The sequence below is a fragment of the Protopterus annectens genome, chromosome 8.part1 (genome assembly GCF_019279795.1).
Source record: "Protopterus annectens isolate FY-2018-M chromosome 8.part1, PAN1.0, whole genome shotgun sequence".
Lineage (NCBI taxonomy): Eukaryota > Metazoa > Chordata > Ceratodontiformes > Protopteridae > Protopterus > Protopterus annectens.
The window spans coordinates 356,062,601-356,086,001 of NC_056742.1; the positions used below are offsets into that span (position 1 = coordinate 356,062,601).

The 23,401-nt window shown below is 44.9% G+C and overlaps 1 protein-coding gene across 1 annotated transcript in view; it reads right to left on the reverse strand.

Moving 5' to 3' along the window:
• The window catches only part of WDR59 (WD repeat domain 59), a 1,485,413-nt gene that overhangs the window by 870,934 nt on the left and 591,078 nt on the right, over positions 1 to 23,401 (reverse strand). The window contains exon 11 of the mRNA XM_044081604.1: positions 17,029 to 17,058. Coding sequence (XP_043937539.1) covers positions 17,029 to 17,058 — 30 coding nt within the window. The remainder of the gene's footprint in view (positions 1 to 17,028; positions 17,059 to 23,401) is intronic.

The window sequence follows — 23,401 nt, forward strand, 5'->3', positions numbered from 1 at the left end:
GGGTCAGCTAATTTACTTACAAGTTTACTGGGTTGCATTGGCTAGGCTTCTCAGAGGTCTTCCAGACTGCCTGTCAGTTAATACCCTTTGAATCTCATGTGTCCTGTGAGCTATGTACTAGTAGTTCTTACAACAATTATTTATTGACATTTGATTACTGGGAAAGTTCTACTAGGTAGAAGCCCATTTTCAGCAGAGGCCCTGGGACAAAAGCTCCAAATTATTACAGAACATTTTAAGAAAAAGAAGTTATGTTCTTACCATAATGTTCAAAGAACATACAGACCAGCAGACTGTGTCAAACAGAATAAATTTAATATGTTTGCACTGAAGAAGGCTAATTTTTTCATATCCGAAACCGGGCTGCCTAATATTCTCTTTGTTATGTGCTTTTTAGCACTATATTAAATTTATTCTGTTTGCCAGTCTGCTGGTTTGTATGTTCTTTGAACTGAATTTGTTTGGGACCTTGCAGTTGCTGTACAGGCAGGGACCGTCTTACTTTGCGGTTCTTACCATAATGTTCCATCTGTGTTGTTGATCTTCATTCATTCATTACTGATGGGTGTCAGTTCCATCCTTGGAACCAAGTCGGCCACTATACAGCCAAAAAACTCTCAAGCTAAGCCTTTACCCATAGTGCCCCTCTCCATATTACCTCAGATCGAGTTTGCCCATAAGGAAAGGACAGATCACAGAGAGAAAAGTGGAGGCTTTTCTTTGAAAGCTGAACCTCCAACAGTCTTTCGGAGGGGGATGGTGGGTGGGTTGTAATGAATGAATGAAGATCAACAACACAGATGGAACATTATGGTAAGAACATAACTTCTTTATCTAATGTTGTTAATCTTCATTCATTCCTTACTGATGGGACAGAGTCCCTAGCTACCTTGTTTCCTGGGAGGCCCTATGGAAGAATATTCCTGAGTACCATTGAGCCAAAGGATGCTCTCCCCCTGGAGACCATATCCAATTTGTAATGAGTGATAAAGGTATGAGGAGAGCCCATGCTGCTCCGCACAAATGTCATCCATGGACGCTCTTGCATGGAAAGCAACAAATGTTGCAATTGATCTTGGGGAATGTGCTTTGATTTTAGAAGGTAAAGAAACTTTTCTTTGCTGATAAGTAAAAGAAATGCAATCTCTTAACCATTTAGACAATGCAACTTTGGAAACTGGTTTTCCCAATTTTGGGCCAGAGTATGATAATGAATAATTGGTCAGACTTTTGTATGGATTTAGATTTGTCAAGATAAAAATAGAGTTTGTCTGTGCACATCAAGAAAATGTAATGTATACTCTCCTTTGTTTGAGAAATTTGGAAAGAAGACTGGTAGATCAATCATTTGATTAATTGTCAAATTAGAGATAACCTTAGGTAAAAAAGGAGGAATTAGTCACTCAGTCCTTATGGAAGATCATGCAGGGAGATTTACTAGATAATGCCTGTAACTCAGAAAATCATCTTGCTAAAGTAATGGTCACTAGGAATAAGGTTTTCCAGGATAAAGACTTTAGGTCACAATTGGCAGCAGATTCAAAAGGAGGACAATTCAAGGCTTGTAAAACCAATGTTAAATCCTATGGTTCAATTGGTTGTTTGAAGGGGGGGGGGTCTAATGTGTAAAACTCCCTTCAAAAAGGATTTACAGAGATGGTGAGAGAGTAAGGATGAGTCTTCAAACCCATTGTGGAAGTTAGAAATTGCTACGAGGTGCACTCTGAAGAAGCTGCAGCTCCCAACTGAAGGAGATTAGATAGGTAATCTAAAACCGTTGATAGCAGTGCCGAGAAGAGATTTATCCCTTTTTTGCGAGACCACATAATGAATCACTTCCATTTGCTGAGGTAAAGCTTCCTGGTGGAAGGATTATGGGAAGCCAGAATGATGTTGTGGACAGGGGAGGACAAGTTGTTCTGCCTGGCAATCACCGGACGTGGAGTAACCAAGCTGTCGGCTTGAGGTTCAATAAATTCAGATATGTCAATCCCTGTGAATGGGACAGTAGTTCCAGAGTTGGATCCAGAATCCAAGGTTGCTGTAGTAGGTGAGGCCGAAGGAAGGGGAACCAAATTTGTTGTGTCCAGTAGGGAGCAATGAGGATCACTCTGCTTCTCAACTGATGGGCCTGGGGAATCAGTGGTATTTGGTGGGTAGGATAAAGAAGTCCCGTGGGCCAATCATGTACAAGACTGTCCCTCGAAGGGATTACGGCAAAGTAGCTGCTGCATTTGTGGTTTGAGGAGGATGCGAATAGATCACAGCAAGGCTGGCCCCAGCAACTGAAAATCTTCTTCGCTATTACAGGATTGAGGGATCACTCGTGAGGCAGGAGAATGGATCTGCAAATCACTTTGGACTTCCCAGGAATGTGCATTTCTATCAGAAAGTGGGTGGAAGCAATCGCCCATTGCCAAATTCTCATGTCCTCTTGCCACAATGGGTAGGACTTGGTTCCGCCTTGTTTGATAATGTTCCAGACTACTGACATGTTGTCAGACTGGATGGCAATTGTTCCTGAAGGGAGAACAGGTTGAAATGCTTGCAATGCTAGAAGCACCACCCACAGTTCTAGAACACTAACATGCTGATTGGCTTCTATAGATGACCAAGTGACTGACTGTCTTTCCCTGGTAATGCACCCCCACCTGATCAGGGAGGCATCTGTGGTCACTATGGCTTTAGGCTGAGAAGGGGAGAAAGGTTGACTCCATAGGTTCTCTTCAGGCATCATCCACCAACAAGTCTTGTTTGCAGCGATTTGTTATCCTGATCTGAAATGTTAAGGGGAGATTCAAAGGGGACCACTGTGTTAGCAAAAGCCACTGAACAAGCCTCATATGCAGTCTTGGCAGTGGGACTATCATTATAGATGCTGCCATGGACCCTAGTAGTTGAAGGATTGCTTGAACTGGCACTTTGTCTTAACTATCACTCGGAGTTGCGATATGAGTCTCTGTATACTGTGAAGAGGGTAGTAGACTAGACAAGACTGGGTATCGAATTCTGCCCCTATTTACTCCAGTCTTTGAGAAGGGATTAGTTTGCATTTGTCCTTGTTGACTGTTATCCCTATATGTTTCAAGAGACATAGGGCAAAATGAATCCCCGAGACTAGTAGATGCTTGGTTGGGGCTGTGAGGAACCAATCGTTTAGATATGGAAATACCCAGAATCCTTGCAGTCTCAAGTGAGCTGTTACCACTGCCATGCATTTGAACACTCTAGGGTCTGTGGAGATGCCAAAGGACAGTGCTCAGAATTGGTAGTGATTCGCTCCCAGCCAGAAGCGGAGAAATCTTCTGGAGCGCTTGTCCATTTTTAAGTGGTAATATGCATCCTGAAGATCTATAGAGCACATCCAATCATCTTTGCCCAGGAAGGAAAGTATAGACTGTCCCATGACCATCTGGAATTTCTCTAGTTGGACAAATTTGTTTAGTATGCTGAGGTCCAGAATTGGCCTCCAACCCAGATTTCTTTTGGCACTAAAAAGAACCTTGAGTAAAAAACATATTCTATTTCGTCCAGAGGGACTGTTTAGATTACTCTTTTTTTGAAGCAGCTTTTGGATTTCCAGAGCTGCTGATTCCTTTTGACTGGGTGGTATGTCGGGAGTCTGCCTTAAAGGCTTTGGGAAAAAGTTGAAGGGAATGAGATAACCTCTGGTAATTATCATCTGCACCCAAGAGTCTGAGGTTATTTTTTGCCAGGCAAGGTGGTGCAGAGAAAAATGACCCCCGACTGTTTCCAGAGGTAAGCAATCTGGCCACTCTTCAGGAGTGCTGGTAGGACTGTCCAGAGAAAGAATTTCTGGATTCCTGGTTAAGTGGACCCCCTTCTCAGTTGAGTCCCCCCCCTCTACCCCAGGGGGAAAACTCACCACGTGCGTCATGGAAAGAACCTTGTGCTTGCTTGTACCACATCTTTCCACTCCTCTGATTCCTGGAATAGGATCGTGGGGGTGTGGAAAAATGTACGCCCATGGCAGACAAGGACTTACCATACTTTTCACACCTGGCTAAAATGTCTTTCATCTTTGGGCCAAAGAGAGATGAGGTCTACAGGGGCCTTAAGGAAGGAAGACTTAAAAGAGTCTGCGAAATCACACAGAAGCATCCATGTGTGATGTCTTGTAACAACGACCTAGACTCCCCTTTGGCAAAGTGCGAAATCAACCTCACGGATGAATTAGAGATGGATTTCAGGGTTGCAAGCTGCGAGGCAGCTTTGTCCTGTATCTCATCAGACACTGCTCCTGCCAGGGTTTCTGAGAGTTCAGTAATCAGGTCTCTCTGAAGCTGAGTAAAATGTGCCAGGAAATTCAGGAACTGATGGCAAAGGTCGTTGAAGAATACACCTGCTTCCCTTCCTTTCCTATCACCTGAGACTCCCTGTTTGGGGGGGATGGGCAGTAGTGCTCTCCTCGGCAAGCTGTTTTTTAGTGGCTGCCACCACAACAATAGCATCCACTGAAAGGCCCTTGGTCCAGTGAGGGTTATTCTTAGGGGATGAAAGAATTTTGTCTGGTCCCCGGGGGATAGGTTCAATGGTATCAGGACTATTCCACGCACAGTGAGCTGTACGAGTTCATTTGCAGGCAGGGTCACCCAGGAGGTAGAGGGTCGGGCTCAGAAAGCTTGCAAGAGGGGAAATTCACGTGCTTCCTCTTGCAAGGAACCTCTTCGACGGGAGCATCCGAGGAGGATTCTGCAGAGGGGGAACCTTGCTGAAGGATGTCTTGAGGTTCCCAAGCCCCGGTGTCCATGAGTAGTGGGCAATGTCAAGTCCAGATCAGAGGACAGAAGATGATGGGTCTCCGACGCTGAGGGGACCAACTCAGGGGCTGCATAGGCCCATCACCTAGAAAGCAGGTCCTCCCAAAGAGGGGTAGGAGCCCAGAACTGAGAAAGATAACCTCAGGACTAGGGTCACACCCTGCTCCGAAGAACCCACTGCCATGGAGGGAGCCACAGGAGGAGACAGCTTTGTCAAGATGACTGGAACCGTGGCAGACTTGAGAAAAGGAGATGCCATGCCAGGGAACACGGTGCCGACAGAACAGTCTCGGTCCTGAGGAAGGTCTGGCAGAGGGAGAGACGAAGGCCAAAGGGTAGGCTTTGGTATTGTGGTAAGATCTACCACCAGTAAAGAAGCTGGAACTGGGTTTGGCATCGGTGACAAGTGCTCTGAAAACCTGCAAGGAGGCTGAAGGAGGAAAATATTGTGGAGTCCTTGGATAAAATCCTTCGGCTCCAAGTGAGAGAGAGGGTTTGGATGGTGCAGATATTCCTTTAGCTGCCAACAGTTGATCCATGAGCCTCACTACTTCCAGTTCTGAAAGACTCTTGGAGGATGGCGCAGACATCCCCGAAGGTGAAGTGGGGAGCTCTAAGAAAGGGCCATACTGCTGGCCAACAAATGGATCCACCAAGGGGGAATATCTGGTCCAGGGTGGTTATTTCACCTTTCAGCACCAAGGCTGAAAAACCATTATGAAGTACAGGGATGGGGGAAGTGACCGGTTTTGGGATGACTATTGTTAATGCCGAAAGGTGAGTTGTGCCGTAGTTGTAGTAATTATTGGTGCCATTGTTGGTGTAGTCATAGGTGCCGAAGAAGAAGATGGCACCAAAGCTGGTTGTTGTCTTGGAACCGATGGCCAGTGCAGAGGTAGGAGGTTTAGGCCTCGGAGCCAAAGATGGTGCCAATTTAAAGATTTTGTGTCTCAGTTCCAATTGCTTAGTTTCAGAGTCATGAGAAGGAGGTTAATGCTTTGCTCCTCTTTCTGTGTTCTCTCTTGCCTCCACAAAAGGAGATTTCAAAATCCTTTTAACATTAGTTTATTTTTTCATTCCGCAAGTGTACAGGAGCTGAACCCTTTGCAGATCTCACAAGGAGGTTTCACAGAAAGGTGAGGGACCCCTAAGTAATAAACACAAGAAGCATGGTTATACACACTGGGCATTTTTCTACTACACTGATCACAGTGTTTGAAGCCCATGGTACCTTTTTTTATCAAACACATTCAAACAAAAAAACAGGCAGGAAAATCTAAAGAAACGAGAGACAGGAAGTTATAGAAGTATGAAATTTAAAGTTTTTTTTTTAAATAGAAAGGAGTAGAATACCAGCAATGGTAAGTTAAGTACCCAGAGCGTAAAAAGAAAAGACTTGCACCAGCGATAGTACAAAGAGTACCAACTTTGGTAGAAAAGGGGAGATGCGCACACACAAATTACAAAAACAAAATATATGTGATTAAAATAGAAAATTGCAGTTTTAAGAAGGTGACAAACTAAGAAACTTTTGACAAGAAAAATTTGACTTAGCTGAGAGCCTGGTCTGACACGTCTTGTTTTATATGCGGCAACTGAGACCTGGGGTAATATGGAGAGGGGCACTATGGGTGAAGGTTTAGCTCGAGAGTTTCTTGGCTGGTGTGAGGTTGGTATAACAGCAGACTTGGTTCCAAGGATGGAACCGGCAACCATCAGTAAGGAATGCACGAAGATTAACATCAGATCAATAATTTAACAATCTTCAAAAATAAAACAAAAATATCTACAGTTTAATTAATAACAAATTACACATAATATAAAAACATCGGTTAAGAATTGATACAAGGTATATGATCATTTAATATTTAGATGCATTTTAGACACTTTGTAAAGAAATTAAAGGTTAGTGTACTGCAAACAGGAAGTGTAATATAAAGTGAGGGAAAAACAGGCTTATGGTATATTTAGAGAATAAGTCAGAGAAGAGAATTAGACAGCAGTAAGGAAGTAAGTGAAGAAGGGAGAGTAAGGAGGTCTAATGAATTAAAAGGTACTTGTTCACATTTAGGGATACAGGTTATCCTGGTTTTGAATAAGAACAGAGTTTCAGTTTAGCTAGGAAGGCTTTCAGAGTGGTTGGAAGATGGGAGGCTGGGTACAGACTTGATGGATACAGGAAAGGAGTTCCAGGCCTTAGCAACCTTGTACGAGTATAGACAATGACCAGCAGATTTGCTAGGTTTGTAGACAGGTGTTTTTGGTAACTGGATCACAATGACCAACTGGGAACATAGTTGTACTAAATGTTTTTAGTGCGGGACAGCCAGACGTATGCTGGATAATTTTATAGGTGGTAAGAAATTGTGTCTATGTTAGCTAATGTGGCAGTTCTAACCAATTTAGGCTTTTCAGTGCTATACAGTGGTGGGTTCTGAAAGGGGTACGTGCTGCAAATTTAGCAACTTTGTTATAGCTTTGTTCAGGTTTCAATTTTTGTGAAGCCTGGAAGTTAGCAAAGATGGGAGCACCATAAAGATGAGTGGGGAGGAGATATGTAGTGGCAAGTGTAGTTTTAGTTGCATTGGTGAGGAAGTTTTTGGTTCTGTAAAGCATCCCTAGTTTTTGATGAGTTTTTCTTAGGCAATTTTGTATAATGCAGCTCAAATGTAAGATTATCATCTACTATCACCCCAAACAGTTGGTTATGAGAAGTGACTTAAATGGTTGTATTATCAAGAGAGTGGACTTTAAATGTATTTTTTATGAGAGTGTTTAGGGGAAAAAAAGTAATAATTTGTCCTTTTTTGTGCTGAGCATAAGGCATGAGTTACAAAGCCATGCTTCAATGGCTGCTTCCTGGATAATTTTTTGGAGGTGTACCACTTTGTCAGATGTGCAAGTGAGAGTAGAATAATCTGTCTATTGTATTAGGGTGGCCTGTTGTGTGAAAGTATAGTGTGTGTTGATGAAAATGATAGAGAGGAGGGGACCAAGGATAGAGCCTTGTGGTACACCAGTGGTGACTGGGAGGTAAAGTGAGAGAGAGTAGAGTGCCATTTTACTGATATTGGACAGGTAGCCTTTGAACCACAGAAGGGTGGTCTGAGAGAAACTTAGTGAGGACATTTTAAGACGTTTGCTGTGACAAACTGTGTTGAAGGCTTTAGACAAGTTTAGAATTAAGAGACTAGTTTGCTATTATTTCTAGCTTTATTGACAATACCCATATAGGTTAGAAGGGCAGTGTTAGTAATATGGGAAAGAACGAAGCCATGTATTGTAGGGGATAGGAGTTCTTCCTACAAGAGATAGTCTAGCAATTGTTTTTCAATACATTTTTCAAGTATTTTGGTGAGGGGAGATAAGTCTGCTATAGATCTAAAGTTATTCATGTCTCTTGAATTTTCTCCTTTGTGCAGAGGGATAATGTGTGACCTTTTTCATTACAATAAATAAATTTTGCTGTGTTTTGGAGTTTCTCACACTAGTGTCCTGTTTCCCATACTTTTATCTAGACATGGTCCATACGCTTTTGTCCCAATGGCTGTAGAGAAGCAGACAAATGGATTCTTTCTTTCTTTTGAAATGACATAATTTTCAAAACTGGAGCTTTGATTCCCAAGAAATAGTTGTGGTTGTTATAAATTAGTTTATATTCCCTTATGAACATCGTTTCACACTTCCACTGTTAAATACATATCCATATTTTCCATATTATAATAAACCAAATACACTTTTTTATATATTTACATTATTTTAATAAGCTAAATTCCTACAGTCACATGGCATGCATTTTAACTACACTGCACTACATCTCCGTTGTAATTAATGAATATTCATGTAGCAGCAATGTTGATGCCTCTCCCTATTAACATGCTACATCTTCAATTATAAATTAACCTTTATTAATATTCACACATGATAATATGTGTACTCATGGACACTGATATATAGGCAGGGGGATGTTGAAACTCTGCATTTAGTGGTGAATGAGTGTGCATGTGCATCTGATACACTTATGGACAGAGGTTTTTAGCAGCACACCACCCTAAGCTGTGTTTCCATGTAATAGCAGCATTACCCACCTATATGAATTTGATGCTACAGTAACTGATACTGATGAAAGCCAATATACAAAAGAGAAGACTGATTCCCTGTTACTTCAACTACTTGTCATTACTGGAGAAAGTAAAGTAAGTAATCAAGTTCGCTATACTGATTATATGGGTTGCAATTTACTCTCATTTTAGAGGACAGAAAAATAATAAAGGATGTTCTGTGATATTTTTCAGGTCAGTGAAGACACCACAGAGGAAAATCTTTTCATGCCAGTTAAAAAAAAATGTAGACTATAAAAACTTCCAGTGAATGCAATGACAGACCACAGTACCCTTACTTGCCATATCCTGAACAAACTCCTTTTACTATCTATGGTGCAAGTAAGACAGTCCAGAGCCAAGGTAGCTGAAGTCCACCAACCCAGTTCATACTCCCTCTCTCATGCCTCTTCCTTGGGTTGATAATGGCATTCCATTCTTGACCCCTCTGCTGTATATGCTCATTTGTTCTTGCTGCCCTACAGACAAATTGCCTCTGTGTTCACTGATTGGTGAAACATTGGACCAATCTGACACTAATTCTGTCCATTTTTGACCAGTCATGCTGATCGCAGAGGTTCTTGGGCTTTTTTTGTCTTGAACTCAAAAAATGTTTTTGTCATTTTACTTGAAAAAAAGAAAGAAAAAAAAAACTAGGTCATCAAAGTTGTTGTGATTAGTCATATTCCTGCAGGTGGATTCTAATGCAGGATATGCCTTAATCTCAATGTATTCTCTCACTTTCTATGAATCTTTTTTTATTTTTTTTTTATTTTTAAAGGTACAACTAAATCTATTTAATTACATGAAAACTGCCCAGTATTCTGACTGTGCCCTGGAAATGAACGGTCATTACAGATCTTACTGTCCAGTTCAGTAAGCTCTCTTTCCAGGTCACTCATTAATTCTTCATTAAGGTTAACAAGTATGCATGTGAGCAAAGTCCTTTTCCTATCTATGATACAAGTGAAATAAATCCAAAGCCAAGGTAGTTACAATTTAAGAAGTCCAACAATTCAGTCGATATCCCTCATATAATAAGGGTTTAAGCTAAGTTTAACAGAACAGTTATACAGCTGCACATTAATGATTTCTATAAAAAACAATGTCAGTAAACCTGTCTAGAGTGCAAACTTTCTTTTTTTTTAATTCTATTTTTACATTTGTTAATTGTTAGGCACACTTGTCCAAAGACCCTCTCAAGCACAACCATGACTAGACTGTCAACACTGAACAATGTTCATCCTACTGTACTGAAAACATCTCACTAACATGCGAATCAGTGATCATCTATTTGGGCATTTAATCGCTCCATTTTCTTTGACTGTAGTGACTACAGTGACTGTAGCTAGAAAATCCTGCTACATTTTCTAACTAATTACCAAAGGTATTAAGACAAAAATCAAGGAAGTCATTGTTCCCCTATACTCTGCCCCAATCAGCTCTATTACAGAAACTACTGATTCCTTAAGCACGCATCTGACAGTACATTAAAAAAAACTTGAAAAAAATGCAGACATTTCAGACTAGGATTTCTGGTAACAACAACCTAAACTAACGGGAGAGACTGAAGTCCGTGTACACAGTGTCATACTGATTCCTTGTCATCCTTGAAACATAGCTTACACAGTTGAACGGGTGCCCTTAAATTAAATTGGGACTTAAAGGTTCTAACCTCCTTGCCAAACGTAGTGGGTGGAGCCTGATGGGTATTGGCAAGCAGCTCTTGGCTTCTGGTCAAACTTGCCTTGTACATCTCATGATACTATGAATGATGACATGTAATAACAGTTCACAATAAAATGCACATTACATAGATACAAGCAACATACAAAATAAACACATATGAGAGCAGTACAGCAAATCAAACAATCACTGCAAATTAATAGCACTTAAATATCTAAAAGTTAGAATCAACATATAAAAGAAAAAAGTAACATTTTAGAAGATTACAGAAAGGGGCATAAGTAGAAAAACACAGCGAGAGTAGTAAGGAAGAGTTAAAGCTACTAAGATTAGTTCAATGAAAAAGGAATTTAGTGGTGATAAACAAGGAAGTTACATGTACAGTCAAGAGGTTTAGACATCTCGACATCATCAGGTCGAAAATACTAAAGTTAAATTTATTTAGTAAAAAGCTAACACACTTTCAGCAACTTTGTCTCTCAGCAAAAGTCAACAATGCAGTACTAAGAAACAAAGTACAGTTTTGTACCTACCATAAATGTAGATGTCCGATAGGTATGCATCTGCAGTCATAATATATGGGTTGTCCTGCCTCAGGCAGCCCTTCGGTCGGCCGAATTCCAAAGTCTGGGTCTGGCCTCGGCTGATGTCGCACTTTCTCCGACGTCAGAGCGTCTGGGGTATAAAAGCATCAGCCGACGCCATTTTCCTCAGTTTTTCTTGCCCCAGATGCCAGGTGCCCTCTAGGAAGGCTAAATTTGGATAAATGCTGAAAAGTTCCAAACATTTGCAAATTATATACATGAATAAACAAAAAAATACACCATAATATATTCCCCCAGCTAGCTAAAAGAGGGGTAAGCACCCTAGGAATACCACAGAGGGGAAGGAGGGAGGGTAATCCTGACGGCAGATGCATACCTATCGGACATCTACATTTATGGTAGGTACAGAACTGTACTATGTCCTTCAAGGAAGCATCTGCAGTCATAACATATGGGTAGAATACCATAGCCAATCTGGGGGTGGAGGTACTAAGAAAAGGATGGTGTAGTTAAGATCCCCTGCAGGACTGCAGTTGCAAACCCTGCTCTGGATCTAGAGTATAAAGGTAGATTGTAATGCTTGGCAAATGTATGCACGGAGGTCCAAGTAGCAGCTTCTAAAATGTCCTTGGTAGCCACCCCCCGTAGGAAGGCAGTAGTGGTGGCCGTGGCCCTTGTGGAGTGAGGCCTGATATTTTCAGGAACTGTCTTTCCATGAAAGGAGTAGCAAAAGCGAATGCAATTTCCTATCCATTTTGATATTGTCTGTTTGGAAATTGCTCTTCCTTGCACCCCAGTTGCATATGCTACAAACAGTTGGTCAGATTTTCTGCTAGTTTTTGTTCTGTCCAAGTAGTAGCATAGTTGTCTGTGTATATCCAGGGTGTGCATAAGTTTTTCCCCTTTATTCTGTGGATTTGGGAAGAACGTAGGCAAGTGAATAGCTTGGTTCAAGGATACCCTAGATACCACCTTTGGCATAAAAGTAGGATTGGTTCTTAGTGACACTGTCCTGGTGGAAAATAAGAAAAGGCTGCACTGCCATTAATGCTTGTAACTCAGATACTCTTCTTGCTGAAGTGATTTCCAGAAGGAATGCAGTTTTCCAAGATAGAAACTGTAGGTCCGCTGATGCTGCTGGTTCAAAAGGAGGTAGTGTCAGTTTTTCCAGCACAAAGTTGAGATCCCAGGCAGGTAGAGGGGGTCTTATTGGAGGTTTAACATTTTTGATCCCTCTCAGAAATTGTCTGAGGAGAGGGTGTGAGAAGATAGGTGGATCCACATTGTATTCTGCTGAGATTGCTGAAGCATGAATCTTAATGGAAGAATAGGACAGGCCTTTGTGGAACAATTCTGCTAAATATTCTAGGATATGTGCTAGGTTTGCCACTGTGACATCTGTGCCCTTTGATGTGCTCCAAATGAGAAATCTCTTCCATTTAGCTGAGTATGTCTTCCTTGTGGAAGGCCTGCGAGCCTCCAAGATAATGTCCTTCACCCTCTGAGATAAAACAGTTTGATTGGGATTTAAGGAATTTTCCAGGCAGTTAGCTGCAATGTTTTCAAGTTGGGATGCAGGGTCTTGAAATTGTTCTGCGTTAGAAAAAGAGGCCATAGGGGGAGAGTCCATGATTTTGCCTGAGACATGCTTCTCAATAGTGGATACCAGTGTTGCCTTGGCCAGTCCAGAGCTATCAGTATCACTTTTGGCTGTTCCTCCCTGATTTTCAGTAGAACCTTGTGCATCAATGGGAGAGGTGGGAAGGCATATACTGTTAGGGCTTTCCAGCTGAAAGAGAGAGAGTCCACCCTCCAAGCTTGTAGGTGTTATGTCCTTGAGCAGAATGTCTTCAGTTGATGGTTGAGTGGGGAGGCGAACAGATCTATCTCCGGCATTCCCCATGTCTTTGTTATGAGCTTGAAGATGTCTGGGTGCAGCATCCATTTGTGTGCATCCGTAGTAGTTCTGCTTAGGCTGTCCGCCAGTGCATTTTCTTTCCCTGGCACGAAATGGGCCTGTAGTTGGATACTGAGATTCAGGCATAGATCCCACAGATTCATAGCCATCCGGCATAGCGGGTAAGAATGTGTGCCCCCCTGTTTATGTACCACATGACCGTGGTGTTGTCTGTCCTTATTAACAGATGTCCTTGTTGGAGGAAGGGTTTGAATGCCTCGATTGCATGCCTCACTGCCAGCATTTCCTTTTGGTTTATGTGCATGCTTAGCTGTCCTTGAGGCCATAGGCCTTGGATGCATTTGTCCTCCATGTGTGCTCCCCATCCTCGGTCCGAGGCGTCTGTGGTGATGGTTTGCCTTGTTTTTGGTTTGTTGAAAGGCAACCCTCTGTTGGACTGGCAGGCCTGAGCCCACCACAGGAATTCCTTTTGAAGGCATGGAATGATTGGTATCATGCTTTCTAAACTGTGACTGTGTTGAGACCATACACTCCTTAGGTACCATTGCAATTTCCTCATATGTAGCCTGGCATGTGGGATTAGAATTATGCAGGATGCCATGTAACCCAGGGCCTGCAGGATTTTCCTTGCAGTAAGCTGAGTTTGTCTTGTCAAAATCATGAAGTAATCTGGAAGTTGTTTTTGCTTTTCTTCTGTGAGAAAGGCCATTTGGGTGTTTGTGTCCAGATCTGCACCCAAAAAGGTGATCCTTTGGGATGGTACTAGTCTTGACTTTTGGATGTTGACTGTGTATCCCAAGGCCTGTAACAGGTGTATGGCATAGGCCAAGTCCTTTAACAATTTCTTCTTGTTGTCCGCTTGTATCAGGCAGTCGTCCAGGTATGGATAAATTTGAATTCCCTGTAGTCTGCAATGTGCAACTACTGATGCCAGGCATTTCGTGAATACTCTGGGCGCAGTAGATAAGCCAAAGGGCAATGCTAAGAATTGATAATGCCCTGATCCTGCAAGAAATCTGAGGTGTCTTCTGCAACTTGGTCGGATAGGGACGTACAGGTATGCCTCCTTGAGATCTAGAGTCACCAGCCAAGACTCCTTGCCCAACATGGGAAGAAGTTGCTGTAGGGTCAGCATTTTGAATTTTGGCACAATGAGATAAGTGTTGAGAGCGGACAGGTCGAGAATAGGCCTCCATTGATTTTCTTTTCTTGGTACAAGGAATAATCTGGAGTAAAATCCTTGGCCTTGTTCTGAGCATGGTACCTTTTCTATAGCTTCCATTTGAAGTAAATTGCTGATTTGTTTTAAAGCCTCTGCCTTCTGATTTGGTGGAAGGTTTGGCATTCCGCTTCTTTTTGGCAAAGTGTGGAAGTGAAACCTGTATCCTTTGTCTATTATTTGCAATGCCCATGTATCCTTTGTAATATAATGCCAGTTTTTTGAGAATAAAGCCAGCTTTCTGCCCAAGGGTGCTTCCAGTTGATCCCTGGTAGGCGGAATCAGAGTCAAGTCATTGAGTCTGTCCTGTAGTAGTGGTTGTTGTTGTAGCTGTTGCACTACTCTGGTTGGCAGGCTGCCACTGACGGCCTCTGTAGGAGCCCTTCGATTGACCTCTGCCTCTAGGGTGCCTTTTCCTGCCTCTCTGGGCTCTATCCGAGTCTGGAAAGGACCAATTCTTTGTAGGCCAGTTTCTGCTGAATCTCGGTGGTTGAATTTGCAGGAAATCTTTAACTGTTTGCACAGATTTTGCTTTTTCTTCAACCTTTTTTAGAATCTCCTGAGCAGGGGAGCCAAATAAATTTTGTTTCTCCATTGGAGCATCGAGGAGTTTAGCTTTGACATGGTCTGGCAAAGATTGCTCCTTCAGCCAGGCATGCCTACGAATAACTGCCCCAGTCATAGCTGATCTAAATGAAGCCTCCAGTGCATCATAGCCACATTTTAAGAAATGATTACTAACCTGTTGAGAGTTATGTACCAAATCCTGAAGGGATTTATGGTCTAGGGGTTCAGGAGAAGAAAGTTTCTTATTCAGTTCATCTAACAAATACTCTTGATACTGTATCATATGGAATTGACAGTTTAATGCCCTGACAGAAAGAGTTGCAGATGTATACACCTTCTTACCCCATCTCTCTAAAGCTCTAGACTCTCTATCAGAGGGTAGGGGATTTTTGGCAGTAGCGGCTGCAACCCATTTAGGGCCCTGAGAAATAGTTTTTGGGTCTGCAGAATGGGCTTTATACAGATGGAAATGAGATTCTGGGACCCTGTAATATCTGTCAGGTTTGGCAGGGGCTGGAGGAAGAGCATCAGGGGCTGTACTGACATCATTGTACACATCATCAATTACATTTAGAACAGGAGGTATAGCTAAGGGCCTATACTGAGGCAAATGCAAAAAGGTCCTTAATCTTTTTCTAGAATCAGAGAAATCCTGACCCTGCCATTGAAAGTGCTCTCTCATGGAGTGCAAAGTCTCCCCAAAGGAAAACTCCTCAGGAGGGGAGGCCGAAGGGATAGATTCCTCTGCATCTGAATCCTCATAAGGCGAGTAAGGCCCTTCCTGGTGGTCTGACAACTCAGATCCATCCGTGGAATCATCTGAGGAGAGGGGTTCAGAGGGGTCAGTCCTGGGCCTTTTGTCTGGAGGAGGTTGAGAGGCCCTGTCTGGGTGAGGTTGTGAACCCCTAATTAAGGAGATAAGGTCCTCAGCAAGGCTGAGGATCTGTGAACTAGAGGAAGGCCTCTGGGGTGTAGATTTGGCAGGCAAAGCTTTTGAAAGTTTGGCAGCTTTAGCCCTAGAAAAGGCCTTAATGGACATAGAAGCTGGGGGCCTAGCAGCCCCACGTGCAGGGGTAGAAATGTCCAAAGGTATGGTGTCAGACAAATCCTGACCACTGGCTTCGGTAGGTAGTTCAGAAGCCGACTCAGCTGGGGCCTCTTGGGCCTCGGCGGTCGGAAGTATGGTTTCGGAAGAAGGAATCTCCGAGGACTCTGTTTCGGCCGAAACAGAGACACTCGCGGTAGGCCTAGCCGTGGCTTCAGCTGAAACCGTGGGCTGCGAATGTCGGTCCTTTTCCTTGCGTTTTTTGACCATATGCGAAGTCGGAGTCTCCGACGGCATTTTATAAGCAAATGCGGCTCCAAAAAATTCCTCTGCAAACTCCGACCGATGTCTAAGAGTTCGTCGGTTGAAGGAGGCACAGGCTAAACAGGCCGATACGTCGTGGTCTGGGCCTAAGCAAGGAAGGCAGTAAGAATGGAAATCCTTATGAGGTATTTGTTTCCCACAAGTTAAACAATTATTTACTTTGTCTGACATCGGCTGAGGCAAGAAAGAGTCCCCAATAGGGTACTTAGCTTTTTTCGAAGTCTTCGGTAGCTGAAATCTCTGGATCTGACCGACCGGCACTTGCGAACAGCTTCTGCTTCAGGCACCGTGCGGCAAGAAAGACTGAGGAAAATGGCGTCGGCTGATGCTTTTATACCCCAGATGCTCTGACGTTGGGGAAAGTGCGACATCAGCCGAGGCCAGACCCAGACTTTGGAATCCGGCCGACCGAAGGGCTGCCTGAGGCAGGACAACCTATATGTTATGACTGCAGATGCATCCTTGAAGGACATCTAAGAAGGCACAGATCTATCCCTCCCTTTAAATGCATTACTTCTTTTACTGACAGAGGAATGCATGACAGAGGAAGGCAGGGGAGAAGTCAGGAAACAACTACAATGACAAAGTTAACAATTTCTCTTAACTTTAAATGGTCACAGTATCCTGCATAAACACATTTAAGTCAGTTCTGACTGCACAGCAGGGACTTTCCATTTAAAAACTCCTCATATACAAAAGCATCATTAACACTTCATAAGTTCAATTTTCCAGTAAACTGAGTTTTTCACATCTTCAACTTAAAGACTGATTTAAACAGAGTGAAGGCAGAAGAGCCTAAACAAAAGGAGAACATACTTACTGAACCTGTTATTTAACACCTACCATCTGCAACAGTATCCAAGACACAATAAGCTGTAACAAAGAAAAATAAAATATTAAGTCCACATGTCTAGTGGTGAAAACAGCAAATGTAGCCATCTAGTTGAAAAATGACATACTTTCTTGTGGTGTCACTTGATTTCAAAGGTAAAATACTCACCTGACACAGAGGAACACAAAATAATTCTCATTTATGCCTCAGTTAACAAGTGATGAACATTTTTAATGCATCTAGCAATGGAATTCTTCTGCTCCTGATGTTCTACCATTTGTTCCAATACCTCAGTGTGTTATCACACACATTACAGTCTGATGAAGTCTATTACGGGTAAGTAAACCTCTTAATGATTTTGAAAGGTAACAGTACGACAGAACCAACATCCATTTCAAGGTACAATAGGAGTGTTATTTTTACCAATATGTAACCACCCCCAAGAACCTCACAAGCAAAGACATGGAGGCCATTGTTGAAACCTGCATATGTGCCTCTTGTTGTGTCTGCATCACACTGGATCAGACAGGTACAAGCACACAGATGGTGACACTTCCTGCCAGTTACTGCTAGAAGGTGCTGTCATGGCAAAGTATCCAACAGTCCACTGGCTGCTCAAAATGCACTTCCTTCAGCTGTCTGTCTGTTACAAGTACCACTTGTCAAACCACAGACTGAAGTGGAGTAGCTGAGAACAAAATATCATGCCAATGAATCAATTAGTATTAATAATAAGTAAAACTGAAATGTAAGCCAGAGTTATATCAAGACTGTAAATAAAGCCCATAAAAAAAGAAGTTATGTACTCACCATAACGTTCCATCTGAGTAGATACTTCATTTGTCTGCAACCTGTGGGTAGTCAGATCCGACCTCGTATCCCAACCGGCAGCTTTCCAAGCTTCAAGATCCGAGCTCCTAGCTCCTCCCCCCTACCCATAATCCTTGCTACCAACCACATTACCTCAGATCGGTTATTTTGCCCTATAAGCTAAAGACGGAGAAGAAATTCTCCACAAGACAATACTTTACCGAGGTTCGGGGGATGGCGGGGGGGGTCGGTTGCAGACAAATGAAGTATCTACTCAGATGGAACGTTATGGTGAGTACATAACTTCTTTATCTGAAGTAGTTACTTCATTTGATCTGCAACCTGTGGGACAGAGTCCCCAGCTTACCTAAAGGCCCTGGGTGGTCCCTACGGAAGGATATTCCGAAGCACCGCGGAGCCAAAGGAAGCCCTACTTCTGGAGACCATGTCCAGCTTGTAATGAGAAATGAATGTATGGGAAGAGGACCAGGTAGCTGCTGAACAGATATCGTCTACTGGAACTCTAGACCAAAACGCTGTTGAGGTAGCCACAGATCTGGTAGAATGTGCCCGAACGACAACCGGAGTTGACCTCCCAACTGAAATGTATGCTTGTCTGATACATCGAGAAATCCAATTTGCTACTGTCACCTTAGAAATTGGTTTGCCCATGGCTGATTTAGCATAAGAAACAAACAACTGGTCTGACTTGCGGAAATCTTTAGTCCTATGCAAGTAAAAACGTAGTTGTCTGTGCACATCCAATTTGTGCAATGTGTATTCACCTTTGTTTTCGAAGCTAGGAAAGAAAACAGGGAGGTTAATAGATTGATTAATGTTAGACTCTGTGGCTACCTTAGGTAGAAAAGAAGGATTAGTCCTGAGGGCCACCCTATCTTTGTGAAAAATAAGGTATGGATACTTAATGCACAAGGCTTGTAACTCTGATACCCGCTTGGCAGAGGTAATCGCTACCAAGAAGGCTGTCTTCCAAGATAAGAATTTTAAAGGCACTGAGGCCGCCGGTTCGAAAGGTGGTCCTGTTAAAGCTTGTAAGACCAAGGTAAGAACCCATGGAGGCATAGCCGGTTTAATGGGAGGCTTTAAGAGAAACACGCCTTTTAGGAATGTTTTGCATATTTTAGCTGACGCCAAAGAATTTATGCCATCCCCCACATGATAATGAGAGATGGCTGCAAGTTGGACTTTAATGGTGGACGCACTAGCTCCCTGCCTAAAAAGGAGGGATAGAAAGTCCAGGATAGTGGGAATAGGAACCGTAAAGGGATCTAATTCCTTATCCTTTGCCCAGATGGAAAAACGTTTCCATTTACTATTGTAGAGTTTTCTGGTGGATGGCTTATGAGCTGCCACCAGAATAGCCTTAAGCAGGGAAGAGATACCGGGAGTCCTTGCCATTAATGGAACTGGATCAGCCAGGCTGTGAGCCTGAGGCTGACCAGGTTCGGAGTGTGGCATCTCGTCGGATGCGAGATTAGGTCTGGTCTGGGATCCAGAATCCATGGGAGGGCCACACTGTGAGAATGCAGAAAGGGGAACCAGACTTGTCGAGGCCAGAATGGGGCAATGAGAATCACTCTGCTCCCCAACCGACAGGCTTTCTGGATGAATTTCATCATCAGAGGAAGAGGAGGATATGCATAAAGAAGACCGGGCGGCCAAGCATGAACCAAGGCGTCCCTGGGGGATTCCTCTTTGGGGGGAACTATTGCGAAGTAATCGCTGCATTTTGAGTTTAGGGGTGAGGCAAAAAGGTCGCAGCGAGGCTGACCCCATTTGAGGAATATCTGTTTCGCGACAGAGGGATTCAGAGACCACTCGTAAGGGCTGAGAAATACCTGACTTAGGCTGTCTGCTAATATGTTGGTCCGTCCCGGAATGTGCATTGCTATCAGAAAGCGGTTGGTGGAAATCGCCCATTCCCACACTCTCATGGCTTCTCGACACAGGGGTAAGATCTGGTCCCTCCCTGTTTGTTTATGTACCAGACAACGGACATGTTGTCCATCTGGATTGCAATAGTCCCCAGAGGTAGAAGGTGATGGAGAGCTTGCAACACCAACAGCACTGCCCTCATCTCTAAGACATTGATATGCAATGCAGTCTCTAGAGAAGTCCACGTGCCTTGGACTGACTTGCCTGTGTAATGCCCACCCCACCCGAGGCAGGAAGCGTCCGTGGTCAATGTGGCTTCAACTGGGGGAATCACAAAGGGTCTCCCTTCTTTGAGTTCCCGTGCTTGTAACCACCAAAGTAGGGAGTCCCTGCATGCTCTGCTCAGGGGAATCGGCATGTCCAAAGGATGGGTCAAAAGAGACCATTGGACCTGGAGAGTCCACTGCAATACTTGCATTCACAGACAGGCATGGAGAGAAAGGCCGATCGCCGCCGACATAGATCCTAACGCCCTCAGGACTAATTCTGCTGGAGGGGCAGGGCTCTGAAGAATGTTCAAAACCTGGCGGTACAAACTGTTTATCCTGGCCGGTGTTAGAACCACTCGAGATTTGAGTATCCAACCTGGCCCCTATGAATTCTAGGGCTTGAGTGGGGCATAGGCAGGACTTCTTTAAATTGACTGAAATGCCCAGTTGACTGAACAGAGATAGGGCATAATCTCTCGCCGTAACCAGAAGATGCTTGTTGGGGGCGGTGAGGAGCCAGTCGTCTAGGTAAGGGAACACCTGAATGCCCTGGAGTCTCAGGTGGGCTGCTACCACTGCCATGACTTTGGTAAACACTCTGGGGGCTGAGGTTAGGCCAAATGGAAGAACCCTGAACTGATAATGACTGGCTCCAACCCGGAAGCGGAGGAACCTCCTGGACCATCTGTCCATTAGTATATGGTAGTATGGGTCCTTGAGATCCAACGAGCACATGCAGTCGTTCTCCTGCAGAAGGGGGAGAATAGATTGGAGGGTGATCATCCGGAACTTTTCCTTGGGTATGAACAGGTTCAGGGACGAAAGGTCTAGAATGGGTCTGAGTCCCCCGTTTTCTTTGGCACCAAGAAGAACCTGGAGTAATAACCTGATCCGGACTGATCTGGGGGGACGGGCTGGATGGCTCTTTTTCTTAGCAACTCCGAAATTTCTAAAGTTGCGGACTCCCTTTGATGGGGTGGAACATCGGGGAGATGTTTGGGCTTGGGGGGAGGTGCAAGAACGGTATCGTGTAACCTATGGATATTATCCGGAGCACCCATCGATCATTTGTAATGGACTCCCACTTGGATCGGTGCTCCGATAATCGCCCCCCGACTGCCTCCAGAGAGGGACAGTCGGGCAAGCCCTCAGGGCTGTTGCGCGGGTCCCTCCGAGAAAGGTTCTCTCGACCCGATGTTACGCGGGCCCCCTCTGCCCCTGGGCCGGCGTCCACCTTGTCCTCCTCTGCCTCTAGAAGATGAGTTGTCCGCAGCAGGACGGGATTGCTGAGATTTATGAAACCACAGCTTCTTTTGCCCCCTCTGATTCCTAGAAAAGGATCTTTGGGGGCTAGAGAAGCGGACTCCAACGGCCGACAGCGTCTTCCCATCCTTCTCACTTTGGACAAGCGTGTCGCGAACTGCTGAGCCAAATAAGGCCGAACCATCGTAAGGGGCGTTCGCGAAGGATGCCTGGAAGGGATCCGTGAAGTCACAGAGGCGGAGCCAGGAGTGCCTTCATAAGACTACTCCCGCTCCGCTGGCTCTAGAGGCTCCTTCCGTGGCATGGGAAAGAAGTCGCATAGATGTATTTGAGATGGACTTTAGAGTGGCCATTCGAGTCTCAAAAACCTTTTTGTCCGAGACAGACATGGACTCTGGAGGGGCTGCAGCGTATTCCTTAATTAAGTCACGTTGCAGCCGGATAGTGTGTGCCATGTAGTTCAGCGACCTTATGGCAAAGGTTGCTGAAGCAAACATCCACTTCCCAATACGGTCCAAGGCTCGGGACTCCTTGTCCGGCGGATGGACCGAAGAACTTTCTTGGGCAAGTTCTCTCTTAGTGGCAGCCGCCACCAACATAGCATCAACCGGTGCGCCTTTCGACCAAGAAGGTCTATCCGAGGGAGGGCTGAGGACCTTATCCGGGCGTCTAGGGATAGGCTCCACGGTGTCGGGCTCCTTCCAAGCCCTGGTGGTAATTAAGTCCACCAAGGGGTCGGCTGGGGGGGGACACCCAGGAGGTAGATGGGCCTGCCTCAAAGGCCTCCATTAATACGGATTCGTCCAGGGAGGGTTTTTGGGCAGACCACCCCCCTCTTATACGCAACATTTCCATGATGTCTCCAAATGAGACATCTTCGGGGGGTGACCTTGGGGAACCCTCCGTATCCTCCAAATCCGTATCCGTGGTAATGGATTCGGGGGAGTCCAGGTGCCTCCTTTTGCACTGGTGCTTTCGAGGTACCTCTTCGGCGGGACTGTCCGAAGAGGGCTCGTCCACCGGGTGTTGTTCCTCCCTGGGGACTAACTGGAGGCTTTGGGCAGGCTGTCCAGATGGACGGATGATCGAAGACAGACCCTGATACAGTGGGGGTACGGGTGGATCCGAAGGCCCGGTCGGGGACCTGGATGATCTCGATAGTACCCTCTCAACCACCTCAAAAGACAAAGGAGATTCACCATCACCAGCCTGAGAAAGCAACCTCCTCGGCTCCGAGGAGATGATCGGGGTCGGAGCCAAAGCAATCGGATCCGAGGTAGCGGTGTGCTCCGTTCCAATCGGCGCCGAAGACATAACCACTCCCTCGGATCCGATGCTCAACCCTCGGCCCCGAGAGCTTGGATCCGACAAGCTCGAAGGCATAGTCGGCGTCGAAGATACTAACCCTGTCGGCGCTGACGTATCCCCGGATCCGAAAGGGCCTGGATCCGACAACTCTGAGACCCGAAAACGGGTCATAGAAGGAGCGATTGGGGCAAAAATGGGGGCTGCAGTCCCTCCCAAAGGGGGGGAGGCAAGAGCATCCCCATCTGCATCTGGGTCTGCAAAAATCTTCGCATCATCCGATCCATGTCTGCCTCGGAGATGCTTCTGGTGGACCGTGAAGAGGTAGTTGAGGCAGGCCGGGAAGGCCGCCTCGAAGACCTCGAGGGAGACCTATCCTCCTCCTCCAGAGAAAAAGAAGGTGAACGGAGCCGAGAGGACAAGGATCCAGAGACCCTCTCAGGGGACTTCAGCAACTTCTCAGGCGGAGCCGAGGGATGAGACTCAGCCCGTCTTTTAGAAGAATGACTTTCCCTCTCTCTATGTTTTTTCTTCTCCCTATGGGAAGAAGACCCAGACTCCACAGAGCTAGTACCGGATAAGGGAGGTTGAGTCCCGGGTACAGCTACCGGAGTGGCCAGCGCCGAAGCTACAGGAGTAGCTTGGGCTCGGCTAGGAGAGGAAGAAGAAGCCGATTCCTGAGGGAGCTTTCCCGCCAGGATCAGCTTGTTCTTCCTGTCCCTAAGTGCCCGAGGGTTGAAGGCCGCACAGATCTGGCAGGCCTCCGACAAATGTGCTGCCCCCAGACATAAAACGCACTGAGTGTGGCCATCAGCTGGGGAAAGCTTGTGGCCACACTCAG